This window comes from Peromyscus maniculatus, chromosome X, assembly GCF_049852395.1.
Source record: "Peromyscus maniculatus bairdii isolate BWxNUB_F1_BW_parent chromosome X, HU_Pman_BW_mat_3.1, whole genome shotgun sequence".
NCBI lineage: Eukaryota > Metazoa > Chordata > Mammalia > Rodentia > Cricetidae > Peromyscus > Peromyscus maniculatus.
In genome coordinates, this window is record NC_134875.1 from 109722160 (window position 1) to 109745499 (window position 23340).

At 37.2% G+C, this 23340-nt stretch overlaps 1 protein-coding gene across 1 annotated transcript in view; it reads right to left on the reverse strand.

Moving 5' to 3' along the window:
• The window catches only part of Phex (phosphate regulating endopeptidase X-linked), a 199435-nt gene that overhangs the window by 50687 nt on the left and 125408 nt on the right, over positions 1–23340 (reverse strand). Inside the window, exons 13-14 of the mRNA XM_006973251.4 lie at positions 22586–22663; positions 8468–8571 (exon numbers count right to left, since the gene is read on the reverse strand). Coding sequence (XP_006973313.1) covers positions 8468–8571; positions 22586–22663 — 182 coding nt within the window. The remainder of the gene's footprint in view (positions 1–8467; positions 8572–22585; positions 22664–23340) is intronic.

Consider the following 23340-nt stretch of genomic DNA (forward strand, 5'->3'; position numbering starts at 1 on the left):
CCAACTTTCTATCTATAGTGAATCAAATTATTGTTACATCCTAATCCCTGCGATCCTGCCATTACATAGCAAAAAGAACTTTGCAGGTGTAATTAAGGTTAAGGATCTGAAAATAGGGAGTTTATCCTGGATTATCCAAGTAAGATTATCTAATCCCACAAGACCTTAAGGGCAGGCAACCTTTTCCAGCTAGAATCAAATAGATGCAACAGAGGACTGGAGGTCAGACAAGATAGTTGCAGACTGAAATTCAGGTAGATTGGAAGGGTGAAAAGGATTTTACACACTGCTACTGGCTCTTTAATGAAGAAGTCATATTCAAAGAAGTCAGATCTCCAGGCCTGCAACTACAGGAAGTGGATTCCACCATTATATATATCCGTTCAAATCATTAGAGCGAGAACCATACATTGACATGTTCCTAATGGCTGATAGACAAATGCACACACCAAAAAAAAAAGAAAAAAGAAAGAAAGAAACAATGACTGGCTGAGGATAATTTCAGTGATACTTCTAAAGCATCAGCAAGAGTTGATAAAACATCCTATCTTGCATATATGCCCTTTTCATTCTTAACCCCTATGCAACCCTCAGAATTGCTATTTATTTTATTCTTTGGCCCATTTGGAGCTTTAACTGTCCCTGGAGCTGATATTAAGTATCTGCACTAGCAGGTCCTATCAGTTGTTGATTCTTTTATTTCTTCTGTTTATTCAGGGACCATGTCAATCCAGCTGTGAAACATTTCTACAGCTCCTTTATTATATCCAAGTTTGTTATATATTTAGTTTTACTATTCTCTGATGCAAAATTTCAATAGCTGTTTACAAAATAGCTTGTTCTTCTTCCATTAAGATATGATATCTAAATTCCTCTTTATTATGGACTAATCTTGCTGACTCTTTGCTAAAGAATAAGAAATAATGGCGCTGGTAGAGTGATTGCCTAGCATTCAGGAAGCACTGTGTACCATCCCTAGCACTGCATAGACTTGATATGATGGCAAACACTTATAACCTGAGCACTCAGAAGGTGGAGGCCAGGGGATAATTCTCAGCTACATATCAAGTTTGATGTCAGCCTATGACATGAGACCCTATCTCCAAAAATAAATAAATAAATAGAGTAATGTTTTGTAAAAATAAAATAAAATGGCACTTGGTGACTTCCAAGGGTAACATACTGATGCACAAAATAGTCTTTCTCCTTTCTTTCCTCCCTCTCTCAAGAATCCAGCTATTCAACTTTATTCACCAACCAACATTCTGTTAAGAAGTTCCACACAGAAAGGGGCCACACATAGGTGTTCTAGTCAGTAAGCACCAATGGGTAGAAATCTAAGAGAGAAGACCCAACCACTATCTTACTAAAACCACATGAAAGAGCGATAACTACAGAGCTAAGACTAATGGCCACACCTAGAATCAAACATGTAAAAATTAAATGAGAAGTGTTGCTTTGAGCATCTAATTTGGTGGGGGTGGGGGGTGAGTTGTTATGCAACAACAAATAAGTAGAATGTGGAAAAACTGACTCGCTGCAGATTAAGTCCTACCTAACAGGCTGAATTTTCCCAGTTTTATTTGCCAATATGATGGATTTAAAAAATTATTAAGCTAGAATTCCTTAAAGTCAAGCATATAAACACTAATTCTTTTAATTGCTCACACTTGTCAAAGCTAGCCATCTCTTAATTGGTGGGGCCTGAAGGCATTCCAGTTTGTAGCACTTATCTCCTAGGATGATTTATGAGCTAAGACCTTCATCCAAATGGCATGTTCTGAGCAGAAGATCATTAAATCTATTGTTAAATATACATCTCTTTTAATAAACAAAAATTCTAGCCAGGTGCCTTAGATTCTTCTTTACTGTCTTTACTTCTTTACTGTACAGGAGGGGTGCTCCTGTAGTCTGTATTTGTGGAAGAACTTAATATATAATGTAGAGGAGATAAGTGTAATATAAACTTAAAATCTCAAAACATATGGGACAGAGACATAGTTAAAAGGAATACAATAGCAAAATGTAATAACCTGAGAGAAACACACTGATACTCTGATTTCCTTTGAGTGCCTAAAATAGAAAAAAATCAGGCTAAAATTTTGCATTTTATTTATCAACTCTTAAGGGTAGTCTACGTAATATGAAATGGAAAAAAAACACTGAATCTATGTTACTTTCTTACCAATATCCTGCAGATAATAGTCACATTCAGTGTTATACATAATGCTTTTGCAAACAAAATTTTGGGGCAACATTGCAATTTGTGTAGAAGTTTAATGTGGTTTTTGCAAAGTTTTTTTTTTCCCAAGAGTTAGAGAAGAGAACCAAGACATGTTTTGTCTCAGTAGAATGAGAGTGAGTTAATAAGGAAGCTGGCTTAGAATCATTTCTGTCAAAGAAGAGAATCCTGAGGGAAAGAAATTACTTTTGACTCAAGCCAAGCAGTAAAGCAAATCCTCTATTTTTTAAGCAAACTGATGAAGTGACAATTCTGAGAACCAATCCCTAAATATGTACCTTCAGGGATGACCACCCAATTAATTTTGTTCTTGCTGACATTTCCCATTGCCTTAGAAACTTCTTAATGCATATTAGTGAAGCTAAAATGGATTCCATAAGAAAAAAAGATGATAAAGGGTATTTATCTCCCAGCCCCACAAAGAAGCAAAATGTTATTTCAGGGCTTTTTGGAATGATAATCATGATGTGCTGTTCAAAGTAAACTAGTACAGAGGAGCTACTCCAGCATCCTCCTCAGTTGATTAACTCATGAATTTTCAGTCCTAAAAGATGTCAATTAAAGCTCATGGGTTTCATGAAGCTAAAATCCCCTACAATGTCTGAAATGGACCAAACAGACATTTCCTTTTAAAGAAAAACTGACAGTCATATCACTTTGCTATGGAAACGGGGCCTTAAACTTCTTAATATTCTTTTCTCTGAAATAGATGTATACTTTGATGAAGTAAGAATTACAAGTATTACACTGATTTTTATTCTTAAATAATGTTTCCCAAACACGGATCAATTTAATACCTTTGTGAAGGAAGTCCAGACAGCACTGTGTATCTACAAGTTGGGGGGAAATGCATCTGTACTTCACACACATACACACACACACACACACACACACACACACACACATTTTTATTATTCCCTAAATTATACAGTGTACCAACAGTTCACAGTGTGTTAGTATGATAGTTTGAATGAGATACCCCCCATACGTCTCAGGTATTTGAATATGTGGTTTTCAATTGATGGCTATTTGAGGAGGATAGGAGATGTGGTCTTGCTGGAGGAAGTATGTCACTAGAGGCCAGCTTTCAGGTTTCATAAGACTTTTACCATTTCAAGTTAGTTCTCACTGCTTCCCATTTGCAGTTTAAGATATGAGCTTTTGATTTCTGCTTCTCCAATAGACCTACTACTGGCAACCAGGCTGTTCTGTCATGATAAACTATTCTTATTCCTCTGTAACCATAAGCTCCAAATAAACTCTTCCTTCTATAAGTAGCCTTGGTCATAGTGTTTTAGCGTGGCAATAAAAAGCAACTAAGACAATTAGATATTCTACATGAAGATGATTCAACTTACATAGATCGATGTACAGATTATATTCAAAGACTGCACCATTTTGTATGAAGCACTTGAGTATCCTCACATTTTGATATCTTCCAGATGTCCCAGAACCCACTGTCTCATGAATATAGAGGAATATATGGTATCTATTTTCCGTTGAAGTGTGGGGGAAACTACACAAATTAGTGTCACCTAGAATTTGCCCAAGGCATGAATAAAATGTTAAGAATAGCTAAGACCATCAGAATCTGATAGCCCATTGGTATTTTAGGATAATATTAAAGATGGCCCATTTAGGAATTTTTCCACTGGCAACCTAAGCCTTGCTACATTACCAAATAAATAACATTTTGAAATTGAAAAATAAAGCTGGTAGCATCTCCAATACAGAGATGGCTCAGTTAGCAAAGCACTTGCTTTGTAAGTATGAGTATTTAAGTTTGGATCTCCAGTACCTATGTAAAAAGCCAGAAATGGTGGCACATATCTATAATCCCAGTAGTGGGGGAGACAGGAGGATATCAGAGCTGGCCAGCTATTCTAGCTGCATCAATGAGCCCCAGGTTCAATAGAATACTCTGTCACTGAATGGATGGATGAATGAATGAATGAATAAATAAATAAATAATAAAGTGGAAAGTTATGGATAAAGATAACCAACATTTACTTCCTGACTCCATACACACAGATCCACCTGCAAACACATGCATAACACACACACACACACACACACACACACACACACACACACACGTGCGCGCACACGCGCACACGCACACGCACACACGCATGCATGCACACACACATGCACACATGCATACTCACACAGAAAGAATTTTTCAAGTTTGAACTAGAGGTCCCTTTTGCACAGCATTCATCCTCTCCACCCAACCAGCTTTCCCACATCCTTCCCTAGCAATAAGACATCACTATCTTAATATCTGCCAAAAAAAAAAAAAGACTTCAAACTAAAACCAATTCAAAGAGATAAAAGGAGACAGTTCACTCTAACTAAGGGGAACAGTTAACCAAGTAAACATTACTATCCTAAATATATATGCACCAAACTCAGGGGCATACAATTTCATTAAAAAAATATCTACTACTGGAATTAAAGACACAGATAAACATCAATCCATTAATAGTAGGTGATTTCAATACCCCACTTTGTCCAATAGGCAGGTCATCTGGAGAAAAACAGAGAAACATCAGAACTAATTGGCATCATATATCAAAGTAAGTATAGTCTTTACCCCTCCTTCAGTAAGAAAACTTCTCTTTGCAAAAGATGGAGAGCATTGCAGAAAATCACAATGATTCAAAACGCAGAGTTGTGGAGTCCAATCATAATGGATACACCTATGAAATGCTTCCTGCACCTGAAGCTCAGGGAATATTACAGAAGTGGGGGCAGAAACATTATGGGAACCAGGGGAATGGGGAGTTTGCTGTAAAACTATGACTCCTGGTAATACAAGAAGATAAAGTCTCACCAACACGACTGCCTAAACATGACCTGAACAAGGACAACAACAAACGTGCCAAGGTGAATGGAGAAAAGACAATGAGGCCTCAACCATTCACAATTAACTATAGGCAACTAAGGAATGCTAGCAATTTTAGGTAGAAATAGTCTTTCCCAGAGGAGAGCACACCAATTGGTTATTCAATACCAAATGGTCAGCCCTGAAAACACACATGCAAGTAACATATAGAGTGAGCATGTTATATTTAAGAATATATGTATATTCATATACATGTATTTATGTAACAACAATTAGTGAAAAAAGCAACCATGAATTTAAAGAGAGCAAAGAAAGGTATATGGGAGGACATGGAGTAGGGAAATGATGTAATTATATTACAATTACAAAAATAAAAAATATTTTTTAAAAGTCTGAACTGTTGTGAATTAGGTTTAAAAGGGCAGGATGACCTGCCTAGATCTATGACTATGCTACTACATGAAGATGGTCCTAGAGATATTGAAAATCCTTTGCTGAAGTTATCAGCTTTGAGTCATCAGATTTTACAGCCCTAAATCTAGAATGTCTATGAATAATTCAGATTGAAAATGGAATGGGATAGACAAGCTGAAAAATAGCATGATAAGAGCTGAGAACCAAGGACAGCAGAGCAGATGGCTATAGATTATCATCTGCCATTAGCAAGAAGTTGTAAAACCATCTGTCTTTTTCCTTTGTATTTTTGACTAAAATCAGGACTACATAGAGGACTGTGTAAGCTTTAGGACTTTTCCTTAAAATTAGCAACTTATGAGACAATTGTACAAGTGTGTTCCATGGAAGTTTGACAGGCAGAGTCAAGACTGAGCATATAAGAGCATCAAAAGTGGAAGGTGATATTCAGAGCTTGAGGGAAGAGAGGATTCAAGAGTCTAGTGTTTCTAGAATCCAGAAGAAAGTAAGGTGTTGAAAGGGGTAGTAACAAAGAGCCCAAGATGGCACAAAAAAAAGAGCCCACCAAAGTCATGGAAACTAGAATATTAGACAAATTTTAAAAGCTAGTCCACCAAATCAGCTTTTGGGGGATAATAGCATGATAAAGCTGAAAACTCCTTTCCATGAGGATCAAACATAAAACTGGACAAAATAGTCACCAAGCATCCATTTTAGGTCTCTGACAATTGGCGAAAAATGAGCAATAAACTGAAAAAAAATTCTGTCTGAAGAAACTGCTAGAATTGGGGAATACATAGAGCAGAACTTGGTGGGCATCTTACTGGGACTGCTCACTTTCTCCAGGAAAGAGCTAGCCGAAAATGTAACTCTGTCAGCTAAAACATGGCAAGCTTGACAGAAAACAAAGAAGGAAAATCCAGTCCGAAATTTCAAAGGGAGATCCTGAAACTGAAAAGGGCACCACAATAACAACACTAGGTCTGGTACAAGGAAGACCACAGAAAGCCCATTGGAAACAAAAACCAAGGAAGCCAGAGAGGTACCTGAATTTGAAGGCACTCAAATTACTCAAATGCCAGAGCACTAGGTCTGCCCTACCTCGTGGCTGAGCACAAGCTTGTATATACTGGGATAATCTAATGAGGTGAACCTAAAAAATAAAATAAAGGACTGAAAACTGAACACAGGAATCCACAGCCACATGCATCCAGAGATACATTCTGCAATGTAAATCCAGGAAAATTTTCAGAAAAGTAAATTAGCATCCAGACTGCTACATTATATTATTTAAAGTGTCCGTTTTCAACAACAAAAATATATACTACAAGAAAGAAAAAAGGAAAGGGGTTGAATCAATAGAAAATTACTCTGAGATAATTCCGATAATAGATTTAGGAAGGATTTGAAAATGGCCATTATAATGTGGTTCAAAGAATTCAGGTATATTCAAGGAATTAATAGTAATATGGTAACAATGACTACAAATAACAGAAATAGAAACCATTTTTAAAAATAAATTCTGCCATTGGAGTTATAAAAATAGAAATTATCTGATCTACAGAACATTTTTAAAGCATTGAAAAAAAGTGAACCATAGCAAAATCTTTGTAAAATAGGGATATAGTATCTATACCTCTCAGAACTGACATTATGAGTAATCAATTAATAATTGTAAAGCACATACTGAGGAGATGGTCAATGTGTAAGAGCACTTCCTATTAAAGATACATGACTTGAATTCAGATCCCTACCACCTACATGAAAGCCAGGGATGGCCACACATGCCAGCAACCCACCCTTGGGGAGGAGGAAACAGGTGGATCCCAGAAGCTTATTGGCTCACCAGCCTAGCTGAAAAAAATAATGTTAGATTCAATGAAAGACATGTCTCAAAAACTAAGGAAAATATGTGATGTCCTCCTCTGGTCTTCTTGGGAATGTGCGTAAATACAAATCTCCTCTCTCTCTCTCTCTCTCTCTCTCTCTCTCTCTCTCTCTCTCTCTCTCTCTCTCTCTCTCTCTCTCTCACACACACACACACACACACACACACACACGTATATATCATGCAAATACACACATAAATTTAAAAGCACCTCTTAGCATATTGTAAATATACAATAATTGTTAGCTGCTATCAGCATCATCAACACTGTCAAGATCAACAATATTTTCTTTTCTAAGAGAAGATGCAGTGGCTAGTTCAACATGGGTTTAAAAGTATTTAAGGGTATTTTCCTATCTGCTCATAGGAAAAAGATAAATCATAACTTTTAATAGGTCACAATGATACAGCTTTCAGTTCTCTGACATGGACTATCTCAGTGATTATCTTTTAGTTTAGTTTCTCAACCTTCGCAATGCTGTAACCCTTTAATACAGTTTCACATGTTGTGATGACCCCCAGCTATAACATTATTTCCTTGCTACTTCATAACTGTAATTTTGCTACTGTTATGAATCATGATGGAAATATCTGATATGCAGGATAGCTGATATGTGACCCCTGTGAGAGAGCTGTTAGACCCTTGGGGGTTGTGACTCAAAGGTTGAGAACCACTCTTCCAGTTGCTTCTATTTTACATATCTAATCATACTAAAGTATTCATTCTTTAAACTCTCCAAATGTTTCTACCTGCATATGAAAATTCAGAGAAATGTACATACAAATATTCTATCTATGTATTTATAACTACAGCTAGAAATAGCTTCAATGTTTGCATCCTAATGAGAATTCTTCTGATACGTGTTGATGCTAAGATTGGGAGTTCTGTAATAGACGGAAGATCTGTACCACATAATATTAGAAAAGAGAGCTGGAAGTCCATGACATGGGTTTTGCTATAACAAAATAACTGCAAGCTGGCTACTCTGAGTTGAGGAGAATTACAGAGTTTAATCTAAAGAGATTCCACTTCCCACCAATGTATTTATCGATTTCATTTTTTCAAAACACTCACTCTGTTTTGGGAACAGCTTTTCTTAGCCAGAAGAAATCAGACTGTGCTAAATACTTGCGGGTTTGCAGTACATTGCCAAAGTAGTCCGATTCTGAAAATTTGATCTGCATAAAAACAAACCACATCATTATTGTTAGAAATGCAGATAAGAGTTTTTAAAATAGACTTCAGCCCATCAAGGAGCAACCAGAAGAGAAGCTATGGGCCTCACAACATCACTCAGCCATACATAACTCAGGATTCACAAAGCCATGAAATTTAATCTCAGTAATTTTCTTTTAACATAAAAAGCTCAAAAATCAATATGGTCATTTCTGGATCACAGGGAAGAAAACAAGAGAAGCTTTAGTTGTTTACTGTGTTCCGTTTACTTTATAATTGAAAATCCCACTTTAACCTTTGCTAAACATACCATCTTAGATCTGAAATTTCTTGGCTCATGAGTTCTTGATCCTTTCTAAAATGTGTGCTTTATTTATTTATCACATAAGAGTCTTCTAATAACATTCTGAGTATTCAGCTGAAACCTCATTTAGCTTATAGATGATGATTTAGTCAAATGCTAAAAATCCAATTTACTGTAATTGGCATTTGTTCATAAAGGGAAAAATGGAAGCAATTCAGAAACCTATTTTCCACCCTACATACGATGGAGTCACCTAAATAATTTAATTATTAACAAGATTTATCTATTAACACAAAGAATGGCTCTAATTGCTAAAAAACAAAATTACAGTGGCAAATCACAGATTATAGACTGCATGGAACTACAGGAAATTGAGGACTCAACAATGTTGTCTGCTAAGATAATGGGTTATTTAGTTCTTTTTTTCCTGGAAAGAGAGTAATAAACAATTTCAATTGTAGTGCATTCTATCCAAAGCTAGCATTACTTCACCTATATATTATAGTGACATTTATATTACAATAAAAGCAATAATTTGTAGTGATCTTGAAAGCTTTGTTTCTAAAATCTCTTACTGACATAAGAAGTTGAAAAGTAACTGTCATTAATAAGAAAAACATATGTGAGTAAGTAAACAACCAAGAATAAATTCTTGTTTTTTAAGTGTTCACTATTTTTTACTGGACTATAATAATTGCACAAAAGAGTAGGATTCACTGGCATTATCTTACATGTATACAAGGTATTTTGATCATATTTTCTCACCCTATTATCTACACTTATTTCTCTCCCCTCCTCACTGGCCCTTTTCCTACTCCATGATAACCCCCACTTCTCTTATGTTTTTTCTTCCCACAAATAAAAAAGAAGTATGTCAGGTTTGTCTTTCCAAAACCTTAACGTGATGCTCTCTGGGTCATTTTACTTATGCATTGCCCTTCTAACAAACACCTATTGTGCAGTGCTAAGGATTTCAGAAAAAGGCTGGATTTCAGAAAAAGAACATTGATGTGCAAATGTGTATTTTTAATTTCTTTTCAAAAATTTCATACAAGCATATAATGTACCTTGGTCATATCTATCCCCTACTCTCTCCCTTCAGCTCACCCAACCACTTTGACATATTTGCCATCTTCCTCCCAACTACATTTATCCTTTTTTTAACCCACTAAGTTCAATAAATGCTGCCCATATGTATATGTGTGGTCATCCATTGGAAGTCTCATTTTTAACTGGACTGAATGCTGACTAAGCACCAGCACAACTCCAATTCTTTAAAAAGACTGAAAAGAAAACATTCTAAAGTAACTCAATTTAAAAAAAAAAAAAACTTAGCTAATTTAAAACCCAAAAGTAATTCCTTAGTAGCTATTACTCTTTTGATAACTTCAAACCATATTCTTTATTACTTTTTGTGTGTAGGTGTGTGTGCCTGGGAGTATGCACATATATGTGTGCACCACATGCATGCAGGTCCCACAAATGCAGTAGAGAGTATCAGATCTCTTGGAACTGGAGTAATAGGTAGTTATGGTTCACCCAGTGTGGGTGCTGGGAACCAAACCAAGGTCCTCTGCAAGAACAGCAAGTGCTCTTAACTGCTGAGTCAAAACCATAGTTTTTTTTCATTTCTTTTTATTTTATTTTACAACACCATTCAGTTCCACATAATAGCCACAGATTCCCCTGCTCTCCCCGCCCCCGCCCTCCTTCCCCTCCCCTCAGCCCACCCCCCATTCCCACCTCCTCCAGATCAAGGTCTCCCCCGAGGACCAGGATCGACCTGATAGACTCAGTCCAGGCAGGTCCAGTCCCCTCCTCCCAGACTGAGCCAAGCATCCCTGCATAAGTCCCAGGATTCAAACAGCCAACTCATGCAACGAGCCCAGGACCCGGCACCACCGCCCAGATGCCTCCCAAACAGATCAAGCCAATCGACTCTCTCACCCATTCAGAGGGCCTGATCCAGTTGGGGGCCCCTCAGCCTGTGGTTCATAGTTCATGTGCTTCCATTCATTTGGTTATTTGTCCCTGTGCTTTATCCAACCTTGGCTTCAACAATTCTCACTCATATAAACCCTCCTCTTTCTCACTAATTAGACCCTGGTGGAGCGCTGGAAAACCATATTTTTTTTTTAAGAAAAAAATAGCCAGTGAATGTGTATGAAACACAACCATTGCATTATAAATATAAATGTACATATTCAATATGATGGTTATAGCTTTAATAGGAAACATGGTTGCTGGCCAATCAATGTCTAGCTCACATTTAACTGATGCCAAACATAAAGTGAGTATTGTGTCTCAGAATGAAATAAGTCTTAGTGAGTCATGTTAACAATATTCCCAGAGGGAGAGGGATAAAACAACTGAAGATACACTGAGAACGATAGGAATGAAAACATGGATTCCTTGCAACACTGTCATTCTGCTTGGCCAAAAAATTTGAAGGCAGTGATTTCAAATTGTCCCTTCTTAAAACAACTTGATCAGGGGAGAACAAGGCTTATAAATAAAGCACAGCATAATAGAAAGGAATACAGAAATCTAAGAAATCTAAATGAATACTATATGTGCACGAATGTGAAATATTCTCAAAAACAAGGTGAATAATGCCAGTTGTATGTATGAGAGAATATAAAGTTTTCATGGAAAATATCAGGAGGTGGGAAGGTTGTGGGAGGCGTTGGGGAAATTAAATATATTGTGTCATGATCAAAATATATTCTATGGAAATTAGGAATCGAACTACCTCAAGACCCAGCAATCCCACTCTTGGGCATATACCCAAGGAATGCTGATTCATACCATAAAGATTATGCTCAGCTATGTTCATAGCAGCACTATTTGTAATAGCCAGAACCTGGAAACAACATAGATGCCCATCAACTGAAGAATGGAAGAAAAAAATGTGGTACATATACACAATGGAGTACTACTCAGCAGAGAAAAACAATGAAAACATGAAATTTGCAGACAAATGGATGGAACTAGAAAAAATCATCCTGAGCAAGGTAACCCAAAGCCAGAAAGACAAGCATGGTATGTACTCACTCATAAGTGGATTCTAGATATAAAATAAAGAACAATCAGACTACAACCCACAGAACCATGGAGGCTATATATATCATGGAGGTCCCTAGGATGACTGTTGCTTATAATAAATTTTGGCTTTACTCAATTACTGAGCAAGCCTCAATGAAACATCTCACTATTAAGATAAGAATACATACTCTATCAAGATGATAATAGAAAAATTAATTAATTAATTAATTTTAAACAATAAAAAATAAAAATAGAAAAACTTGAAATATTAAACAAACAAACATTTTACTAAAGTAAAAAAAGGGAGAACTAGGGACTCATCATTCCTCTCCACATTCTATTCTTTCCCTTGTTTTATATTTTTTAAATTTTTTTATCGGTGGATTCTGCTGGAGGATCCGATGCAGATAAGCACTGGAGGGCTCCTGTTGCAAATCACCCTCTGGAGCAATGGAAGGATCTTTCTACTAGCACATGGAGGAGACCCGATCTAGTGTTGGTGTGGCCCTGGAGTTTGGTTTGTCTTTCCTCAGGACAATGAGGTTCCTCTTTGGATTCCTGAGCACTGAACGCACCCTGTGGCTGCTGCTGAAGCCCAACATGACAGAGACCTAATGAGTCATCATGAAAAAATCTACCCTTCAGATACCAATGGAGATTGAAAGCCCAATATGGCCAGCTTTGGCAAACATTAATGTAAGCCTAGGAACTGTAGCCATGAGATTGGATTCTCCAGAAAAGCTGCCAGACAAAATCATGCTGGGATCAAGAAAAACAGGCCTTGGCGGTTCGTGTTCCTGGAGTTGTATCCATGCCAGTGGATGTCCACACAATCTAGAAGAGAATTTAACATTGCTGCTGCTACTGTTGCTGCTGTTATAACAATGGCGCACACCACTGCTACTGTGTCTGGGATTACCATTTCATAATTGCTTACTACAGCTATCACAGTGGAGACCCTGGCAACAAAAGTAGCTACCACAGTTAGTTAATCTTTCATTCTATTGGGCATGATAAATTTAATTCAGTAGTTATATACATCTCGATTGGCTTTGAAAATTATAAATTTATAAACTCAAGTTCCAGTTGCTTTTGGGATACTATCTTACAAGGACTCCAATGTACAGTATGGCTTGATAAGGAAGGGAATGGCTCAGTTGCCTTTTAGCCTACTGGCTATGGGTGAGATAGGACCTCTGTTGGTCTTTTCTGTATCCAACACACAGATTGCAAGCCCAGTGCCACTTTGAGATCTTTGGCAGCAATTAACCTCACACACGATTGAGCCGGTATGATAATGAGTATTCAGAGACGTGTAATGCCTGGGGGGCTCTCAACACCCTAAGACAGAGCATCTGTGTGGCTTGGGCAGGCGTCTTCATGATGGGTAAGGTGACCTGCTGACGTCCCATGCAACCCAAGTCAGAAACTCATTTTTTAATAAAAGGGGGACCTGCAGGGCCCTGGCCCCCATTTTGGGTAACTGTTGCCTTGCTTGTGGACCTTGACCTTGATATCCTCCCAATGCTAATTCCCTGCCAGGTTCCACCCTCCTGAATGTTTAAGGGAAGTCCTTGTCTGTGTATCCTGAATACACAGGTTTAAGGGAATGTCCTTGTCTGTGTATCCTGAATACAGCTGTGTTAACAGCTTAGATGCAAGATTGTAAAACATCAGTGGCGAACTTCTGCCCTCCGGGGTCCTCCCATTGTGCTGTAAGCCTGTATTTAAGACCTCCTACCCACTTCAAGAAATGACATTTGAGATTTAAAATTAAATTTATATATATATATATATATATATATATATATACACACACATATATATTTAATTATATATATAATTTAATTTTTTATATATACATATAATTGTATATATATGCACATATATATACATATATATAATTGAATGAATACTGCAAAAGTAATCTATGAATACCACAAATGTGATTAATATCATGAGTGTAATTTAATAAATAAATAAATATTTTGCAACTCAAAAAAATTATATTCTATGGACAAGTTAAATTAAAAATGTATACCAAAAACACTTACCAAACTTTTGTCTAAGATCAGATGCATTATGTACAAAAAACAGTACATATCTTTTATGCACACATAGTTATGTAGCAAAGGCTTTTATAAATAAGACTAAATTCAAGATAGTGTTTATATTTTGAAGAATATAGACATGGGAAAAGGAGATTGAATCAGAAAACATTATACACAGAACTTAAAGTGTATCTATTTTATTCACTGAACACTTATGTGTATGCCAGACAGTGAAACATACCTGTCACCCAGGTACCTAGGAGGCTAATGCAAGATTACTTGAGCCTAGAACTTTGAGGCCAACCAGGGCAACACAATAGGAACACTCCTATCTAAAATAACAGTAAAATAAAATGTGTGTATACGTGTACAAAGTCAGTTTAATAATATCTGTTGAAGATTAATCCTTCACATATTTTACATACTGTGTCAGTGTTACAAATGTTTCATGATAGAAAGAAATATTAGAATTGGTTCTATTGTAAGATAGAGACTTTCTCTTAGCCTAAAACAGAATAGAAAACATGTTTTAGAAAGCAATTTTAACCAACAATCCTAAGGCATCTCTGGGCCATAGAGATAAAAGATATGTCCAAGACCATCAGAATATGATTATAACTCATAGAAAATTCAGATATGTTCTTGATTTTAGAATACTGTCTAAGAAATTCTCCAAAGGAATATCCTTAACAAATATTATCTATTTTTTTCATATCAATGAAGTCAGTTTTTTTATGGTTAGATGAATTTGCTAACCTCAGTACTTTCCAGTTACATATACAAAGCAAAAGGTTGACCTCTAAATTGGTTCACAAACTTTAGAGAGAAAACCATTCCCAAACTTCCTGAAAAAGACAACAAACTGAGTGAGTGGTGGCATACACCTGTAATCGCAGCAATCCAATAGGATTGGGATTTGTAAGCCTACATAATTTACATAGTGAGACCCAACCTTGCTGTGGGATGTTCTGTGTTGCTCTGATTGGTTAATAAATAAAACACTGATTGGCCAGTAGCCAGTTAGGAAGTATAGGTGGGACAAGGAGAGAGGAGAATTCTGGGAAGGGAAGGCTGAGTCAGAGAAATGCTGCCAGCCACCGCTATGAAAAGCAAGATGTAAGGTACCGGAAGGCCACAAGCCATTTGGCAACTTATAGATTAATAGACATAGGTTACTTTAAGATAGAAGAATTAGATAGCAAGAAGCCTGCCACGGCCATACAGTTTGTAAGCAATATAAGTCTCTGTGTGTTTACTTGGTTGAGTGTGAGCGGCTATGGGACTGGCAGGTGAGAGAAATTTGTCCTGACTGCAGGCCAGGAAGGACTGGGGGAAACTCCAGCTACACAACCTGGAAATGGAAAGAAGGGTTCGAGTCTAAACATACAGTAAGCAAAGCTACCATATCCATGACAACAATTCACCACCACAGCTTCTCTACTTTTAAAATAATAATTTTGTACTGTTTTAGTTACTAAACTGAGAATATTTATCATTTCTTAAACAAGATTAATTGATCTACTCCACTAATTTAATAGAAACCACAAGTAATGGAGTTATTTTCATATGTGTGTGTGTATACATACATATATATGACATATCACAAAACACATCTTAGTTTTTTTTTTCCTTTGAGACAAGTGTTTAAGGGTAGAGAGTGGATCATCATTGATATTGTCATCTGAAACTACAGGGTGTAGATAAAGCTATACAGTTTAAAAAATTTGGCTCCTCGTTTAGTGTTATTTTCTTTGGTCCTAATAGGAAAACAAAATGATTCAACAATGAGAGATAACAACAGAGGAGGAGAAGATAAGAACTAGTACTTGTAAGGAAGCAGTAAGTGAGTCATAATACACCTTTCTCAGTGCAATACTATATAGCTGTTAAAACAATGTTAATAAATATTTATTGGAGACAGTGACAACAGAGAATGTTAACTGTAAAGGAAAGTATAAAACTATGTGTTAACATAAATGATAGCTATAGAGAAATGAAAAGAAACAACATTCTCTAACAGAAGTATTATATTTAAGTACCAATATTGTGGGTACTTTTTGTTCCTTTCCTCTGTCTCCAAAATGTTCTGCCCTCTGATACTTTGATAATTTAAAATTTTTCAAAAATCGTATTTGTGAGAAAAACTTGAAGTCCAGCAACCTTTGAGAAAGTTTTGCTTGTTGTACAGACAGAAGAAAAAATGAATGTGAACATATACTCTAAAACTTTTTAAAGCTCTACAAGAGACAGGGTCAAAAGCCTGTTGTCTTTTCAATTACTAAAAGAAATCTAGGTCAAGTTGATAATGGCTTTCAATCAATTCCATTTTGACCTTTCAACTAAGTGACCTTTGTGTACCTAGTTGTGGTTCTCATGTCATTTTGTTGGAACAGCTGTCCAGATTATAAAACTCATGGGTCCTAGATTTCTCTTCTTGGAAATGCTACCCTAGATGTAAAGTACCAATTGCCACAGATTAACAGAAGAATAAAGTTATCACTGCCTTCTTCTCCTCTACTCGACTTAGGTGAAGGTTGCACAAAACAGACAGAACAAGAAAATGTGTTCAGTTTCTTTGTAAAATAAGTACAGCTATGTTTATATGATACTGCATATTCCAACAGAAGTAGAAATCTCCCATTTTACTCAAATCTATTTAAGGATGCTCAGAGATATGCCCAAATATCTATAAGATTTTGTGTTAGGTACCCAAAGAAATTTCTGAATGCTTAATGGAATCCACAATTTGAATTTCTATTTTCCCTTATTTAAATAATAGAACAATATACAAGATAGATGTGTTTAAATGAATTGGATGAGAGAGAGAGAGAGAGAGAGAGAGAGAGAGAGAGGAGAGGGAGGAGAGAATTTGAATATTTATACACATATATACAGGGTGTGGTTCAAAATGTTCAACCATCCACACATATAATATACCATGGAATTCCCCACAATGTAATGTAGCCATGTAATGGTGACCAAGAGCCTCAATCAGCACACCATAACCACATGCCCTACCTCTATGGTAGGGTTGGAGAGCAGTACTCAGTCTGCTCTGGCCAGTAGAACACTCCATATGGAAGCTACTATGTGAGAGATAAGGTGGTCTGGTCAGAAGTTTGAGGGTACTGAGGTACTCCATGTTCTATGCCTACTCTCAGTTCTCTAATGCCATAGTAGCTAGGAGTTACTTGAGATAGCCGAAGACAACATTCTTTGTTTTTACCAAATGATGAATAATTATCATATTTTAATGGAGCATTCCATCCAAAAGATCATCATACTCTTGCAGTGGTACTCTATCATTCAGATACAAAAAGGAAGAGGGGAGGGGAGGGGAGGGGAGGAGAGGGGAGGGGAGGGGAGGAGAGGGGAGGGGAGGGGAGGGGAGGGGAGGGGAGGGGAGGGGAGGGGAGGGGAGGGGAGGGGAGGGGAGGGGAGGGGAGGGGAGGGGAGAGACCCTAGCTAGAGCAGACAAAAGTCTAGAGTTCTTAATTTCTGGTTTACTTTCCAGTCTATTTCCGTTAAGCATCAATGAAGTAGAATGTATACTTTATAGGTCTAATTTGAACATTGATTGACACTCACTTCCCCTCTTAGCCTAACCAAGTTTTCTACATACTGATATCATTTCAAATGATTGGTAGTTCACTTATTACTGCTTTTAACAAAGACTACGGAAAAACTGTTGTTCAGAAATTCATTGCATAGTATCTCAATTGACCATGTCATTCTCAGGGGCAAATAATATTCTTAGATTCTTTTTCACATTTGCCTCTCAATTCTTTTCATTTCTTCTTATCTCCATATGAGCTCAACTATAGTTTGTACCCTTTCTCCCGGACCTCCATCTGACCCATCTCCTAAACGCTCTCCTCTTCCCTTTTGTGCCTGATGAATTATATCATTACCTGGGTCAAACTGAGCAAGCTGCTTTTCATTTCCAACAATCTCTTACACTCAGAGCTTGTACTAGCGTAAATTGCACAGAGGCTCTCTAGTAGTCCTTATCTACATGTTTATTAAAACTGAAAACAGTCCCATTGTGTGCCCATGATATTTCCGTCATTTTTCTATTAACCTCAGTGGCATGATTTACAATCGCATCATCCCTTAGCCTCCTTTCTAGTTGGGCTTTATTCAGTTTTCTCTATCAGTTTTTTTTTTTTAACACAAATGGATTTTTACTTTGTGTATTTTGATTTTGTTCACATTGGCTTTTTAAACTGTTTGAAATGCCTGAGTATAATTTCAATCCATGTTGCAATAAGTCAGATGAAAAACATTTCTTCACAAGAGTGCTTTAAAAGATTGGTACTCAGTGGCTGCAATTGAGCCCCTGGAGAAATGTATCCTGTTTGGTATCTGGTTTCTTTTCACAAAAGATATTGCATTAGGTGAAGCCTTAAATCTGGGACTCTCAATTTGGACAGCAGCAGACTGCCAACAAAACCTGATCAACTAAGTATTTCAAGCAAGCTCTGAATGCTACCTGATTGGATTAAGGCTTGGGACAGTTCCATCTATATAGCCTTTTAAATCAATTTGAGGGACCTGGATACTGCATGCATTAATTCATCATGACTTTGACTTTTCCAGACCAGAAAAAAAACACCACTATCATAAGTGCAAATTGAAGATGTCATAGCTAATGCTTATGTTTGTGTTTATGTACCAGTGCAAGTTTTGAACATGTTATTTGATCCTTATGACAACCCTGTATGGGCAAGATTACTATCATCCGTTTTGCAGGTAATGAAATTAAGGCACAGAAAAGATATATAATCTGCCTCAGGTCTCACAGTAGTAAGAGAAAGCATGATAACTTCACTTACTCTAAGCATTTCTGGGTTCATTCTTATAACCATTACTCTCCCATATCCTGACATGGGATACTTATCAACCACACATAATTATCTAGGTAAGTAACCAGGATCTCCTTGTAGAGTAATTTGTACTCTAAAGATGCTATTCTTAGTAGCAACAGTTCTCATTTTGACCCATAGGACTACCTTTTCAAAATGTTATGCATGTGAGTGTTTAGCCTACATGTATGTATATGAATCATGTGTGTGCTCATGCCAAAAGAAGCCAGAAGAGGATGTCATATCCCATGGAATTGAGTCACAGATTTTTGTGAGCCACCACATGGGTATGGGAATGGAACCCAATCCTCTGAAAGAGCAGCCAGTGCTCTTAATCACTGAGCCATCTTTCCAGCCCCCATAAGATTACTTTTCATAGGGATCCTACTATGTGCCAGATATTGGGTCAGGTAGGTGCTTTTAAATGCATACAATCACATCTTCTCAAATCCCTCCCCTCAAAGCTCAGGGAACCACATGAAAGAGGAGCAAGAAAAAATAAAAGATGGGGCAAAGGACACCAGGAAGACAAGGACCTTTAAATCAACATAATCAATGAAGGGACACTAGCCCACTCATGTGGCTCTGGCAGGCCTTGTCCTTCTCAGCCATTCCCTCAACTGAACCATTAGATTACATTCCTGAAGCTAGCCACCAAGGTCCGTTCCCTTATCTGTCCACTTCCTCTTCCTGAGGCTGACTACTAAGGTCCAGTTATCAGAAGCCCCTTTTAGCTCACCTAATTAACATGCCCAATTAAAATTAAACACCTCATCCTAGCACGTGGTTTCCCCCTTTACCTTTATAAACTGCCATTTGCCTATGTGCCATGTCTGTCCCCTCTCTATCCAGAGGCAGTCTTTGTCCCTCTTGTCCTCTTCCCCTTCTCCCTCATCCCCTATATCCTTTACCACAGCATGCTAGCCCATTCTAACACAGGTATCCTCTTCTCCTCTTAAAAATTATACCTGCAAGGTCTCTTGCTGCTGTTTTCCTGCCTGAGTCAGAAAGCAACCACTTTAACTTTTCTTCCCTGCATAATAAAAGATTTCTCTGTTAAAATAGGTGTTTGGGTGTGGTTTGTACCTAATCCCGGGTCTGGGAGGAAGCCCCCACTGTTTGGGGGCCTCTTTCAATCAAAGCTCATATGAACTCACAGAGACTGATGAAACATTCACAGGGCCCACACAGGTCTGCACCAGGCCCCATGTGCTTATATTAAGGCTTCCAGTTTAGTGTTTTTATGGGATTCCTGAGTGTGTGGATGAGAGGCTCTCTGATTCTTGTGCCTTCTCTTGGGCTCTTTTATTTCTGTTTGTTTATCTTGTCCAACTCTGATGTAATAGTTTTTGTTTTATCTTATTTTTTAAAAAATAAAGGAATGAATGAATGAAAACCTACCAACTAGAGTTTTTATTACCTAGAAAATAATTTAGGATCATGAACACCCAAAAAAATATTGCATCAGACTGTTTCAATGTGTTCTATTGTGGTGGTTTGAAAGAAAATGGCCCCCAAAGGGAGTGGCACTATTAGAAGGTGTGTCCTTGTTTGGAGGAGGTGTAGTTTTATTGGAGGAAGTATGTCACTGTGGTGGCAGGTTTTGAGGTCTCATTTCTCAAGCTTCACTCAGTGTGACAGCCAGTCAACTTCCCACTGCCTGCAAGATGTAATATCTAATACCATGTCTGCCTGCACACTGAAATGTTCCACACCACGATGGACTGAACCTCTGAACTATAAGTGAGCCACCCTCAATTAAATGTTTTCTTTAGAAGAGTTGCGATGCTCCTGGTGTCTCTTCACAGCAATAAAATCCCTAAGACATCATATATTCAATTCACTGAGATCTTTCAAAAGTTCTCAAAATATTTGTATATTTCAAAGATTTTTTTAAGAGAAGTAATCCTTTATTTCCATGTTTCTCAAATTATGCTGGGTAAGTATTTTTTAACTTCCACACTTACTCCTATTTTTGACATCCCTAAATGGTATGACATACTTGTCCCTTTAATGCTATTTTAACTATTGGTATCTAATGGATATAAACAGAATGTGAGGTGACTTTCTTCCAGATTAACTCTGAGATATGATAAATACTATTTCCATCTGAGGTTAAAGTTAATATGAACCTCTGGACAGTAGTGGCACACCCCTTTGATCCCAGCACTCAGGAGGCACAGCCAGGCGGGTCTACAGAGTGAGATCCAGAACAGGCACCAAAGCTACACAGAGAAACCCTGTCTCGAAAAACAAACAAACAAACAAAAAGTTAATATCAACCTTTCTCAAAAGCATCAAATCACTCCTGGGCACATAGGAAAAAAATGTGAGTAGAAATAGTGTTCAATTTAATCAGCAAAAGTAACACCTTCTCAATGAATGAAGTATAGAAAGTTTGAAATTTAGGCTTTATCTCACATGTAAAGGGTCTTATGAAATTCTGATAGTCAATCACAAAGCTAGTACTATTTACAGATAGGCCACATGTCAAATCACAATTTCAGCAAAGAGCTAGACCTATGAGCCACGTTGGGCACCATTTGTAGCTGGAGTTTTCTCCAGTCCTGCCCAGACCCACAGACCCCACAATCACTTATAAAATAATAACTCAGAAGCTCATATTTATTAAACTGTTCAACCATTAGCTCAGGCCTATCGCTGTCTAGCTCTTACACTTAAACTCAGCCCATTTCTATTAATCTGTACCTTGCCACATGGCTCATGGCTTACCGGTAACTTACATCTTGCTACTCATCATGGCAGCTGGCAGTATCTCCTGTCTTCAGCCTTCCACTTCCCAGACTTCTCCTCTCTCTTTGTCCCACCTATACTTCCTGCCTGGCTACTGGCCAATTAGTGTTTTATTTATCAATCAATCATCCACAGCAAGCCATAGTTATTAAAAGCATTTCAAGACTACTTTTGAAAAAAAGTTCAGTGCTGGAGCTGGAGAGATGGCTCACGGGTTAAGAGCACTGGCTGCTCTTCTAGAGAACTTGCATTTGATTCCCAACACCCACATGGGGCAGCTTATAACCATCTGTAACTCCAATTCTAGGGGATGCAGACAAACATACAGACAAAACACCCATACACATAAAATTCATGTATATTAAAAAAAATGTTCAGTGAATTGTGAAAGTAGAGATTTTCTGTGAAGAAGAAAAAATGTCTTCTGAACTATTTATGGGAAAGGAAATAACAGTAGTCATGATTAGAAAGGGCTGTAATGAAAAATATGTATCTCAAAACACTAGAATAAAAAAGAATTATTACCATTCCTCATCAGTGACTTACTGCCAATATACAGTCCAATGCATAATAAATTATGGAGTCATACATATATGCACTTAATTTGCCAAAACAGTCATAAAGTTTAATGAAGTTAACTCTCAGCAGGCAGATTTATGTCTATCCATTTAATATAAATGAAGAAAATAAAAAATATTTAACAACAAACATGATGCCTTCACCATTAGAACATGTCCGCTAATTGTAAAATACTCAATTTGGTGAATTATTTCCATTTGCTTTACGATGTCCACTCAGCTTTCTGACACTTCCTGTATTTGGAATCTGCACTAAATCTTGAGATAGGCCTGGCAAACTCAGACCCATATATAGCCAAGGAATTAATCAAAAGTTGGTACTTTCTGGCACTACCAAGTTTAATTGCTTGGACTTGGGTTAGTTAATAGGCATAAGGCCAGTAAAACCTGCCAAAAAATACAGTAAATTTAGTACTTACTGCCTTGAGGTCTTCATTAACATGAGTATCATTCATTATAAACTTTGGATAGCCAACTTTTGCCAAAACAGCTCTTGCCTATAAAAAGAAAAATGAGAAAGATGATGTCAGAGTTTCCTCACTTAAATCATTAATAGTCATTAATGTAGGGCTTCAGTTTCCATCTGAAAACTCCATTGACTAAATGTCTGCTATATGCAAGCCACTGTAAATGATAAAACAAAAAAAGACCTACCACCTGTCCTCAATGTGCTACAAATGTAGTGAACATACAAACAATAACAGACTGTGAGCATAGCTGATAGATGTGAAAGTATGAAATACATTTTCAAAGTCTAAATGACTCAATAGCAAGAAAACAAGTTCTTTTAAGAACCATATATATATATATATATATATATATATATATATATATATATATATATACATACAGCAGGTATGTAAAAGGGAATATTTCAACATCACTAATCATAAGGGAAACGCAAATTAAGACCATAATAAAATCTTATCTGCCATGTGGTAAGCTAGCTATTATAAAGAAGGGTTGGTGCAGATCTGAAGAACCGGAGAACACTTACCTGCCACTGTGGAAAATAGACTGCTAAAAACTAAAACCAGAATTACTGTTAAATTCAGCAATTCTTCTACTGGGTGAAGCCATAGATAATAGGTACCGCCACCACCACCATCCCCAAAAATGAAATCAGTATATCGAAGAGCCATCTGGACTCCCATGCTCATTACAGCACTATGCG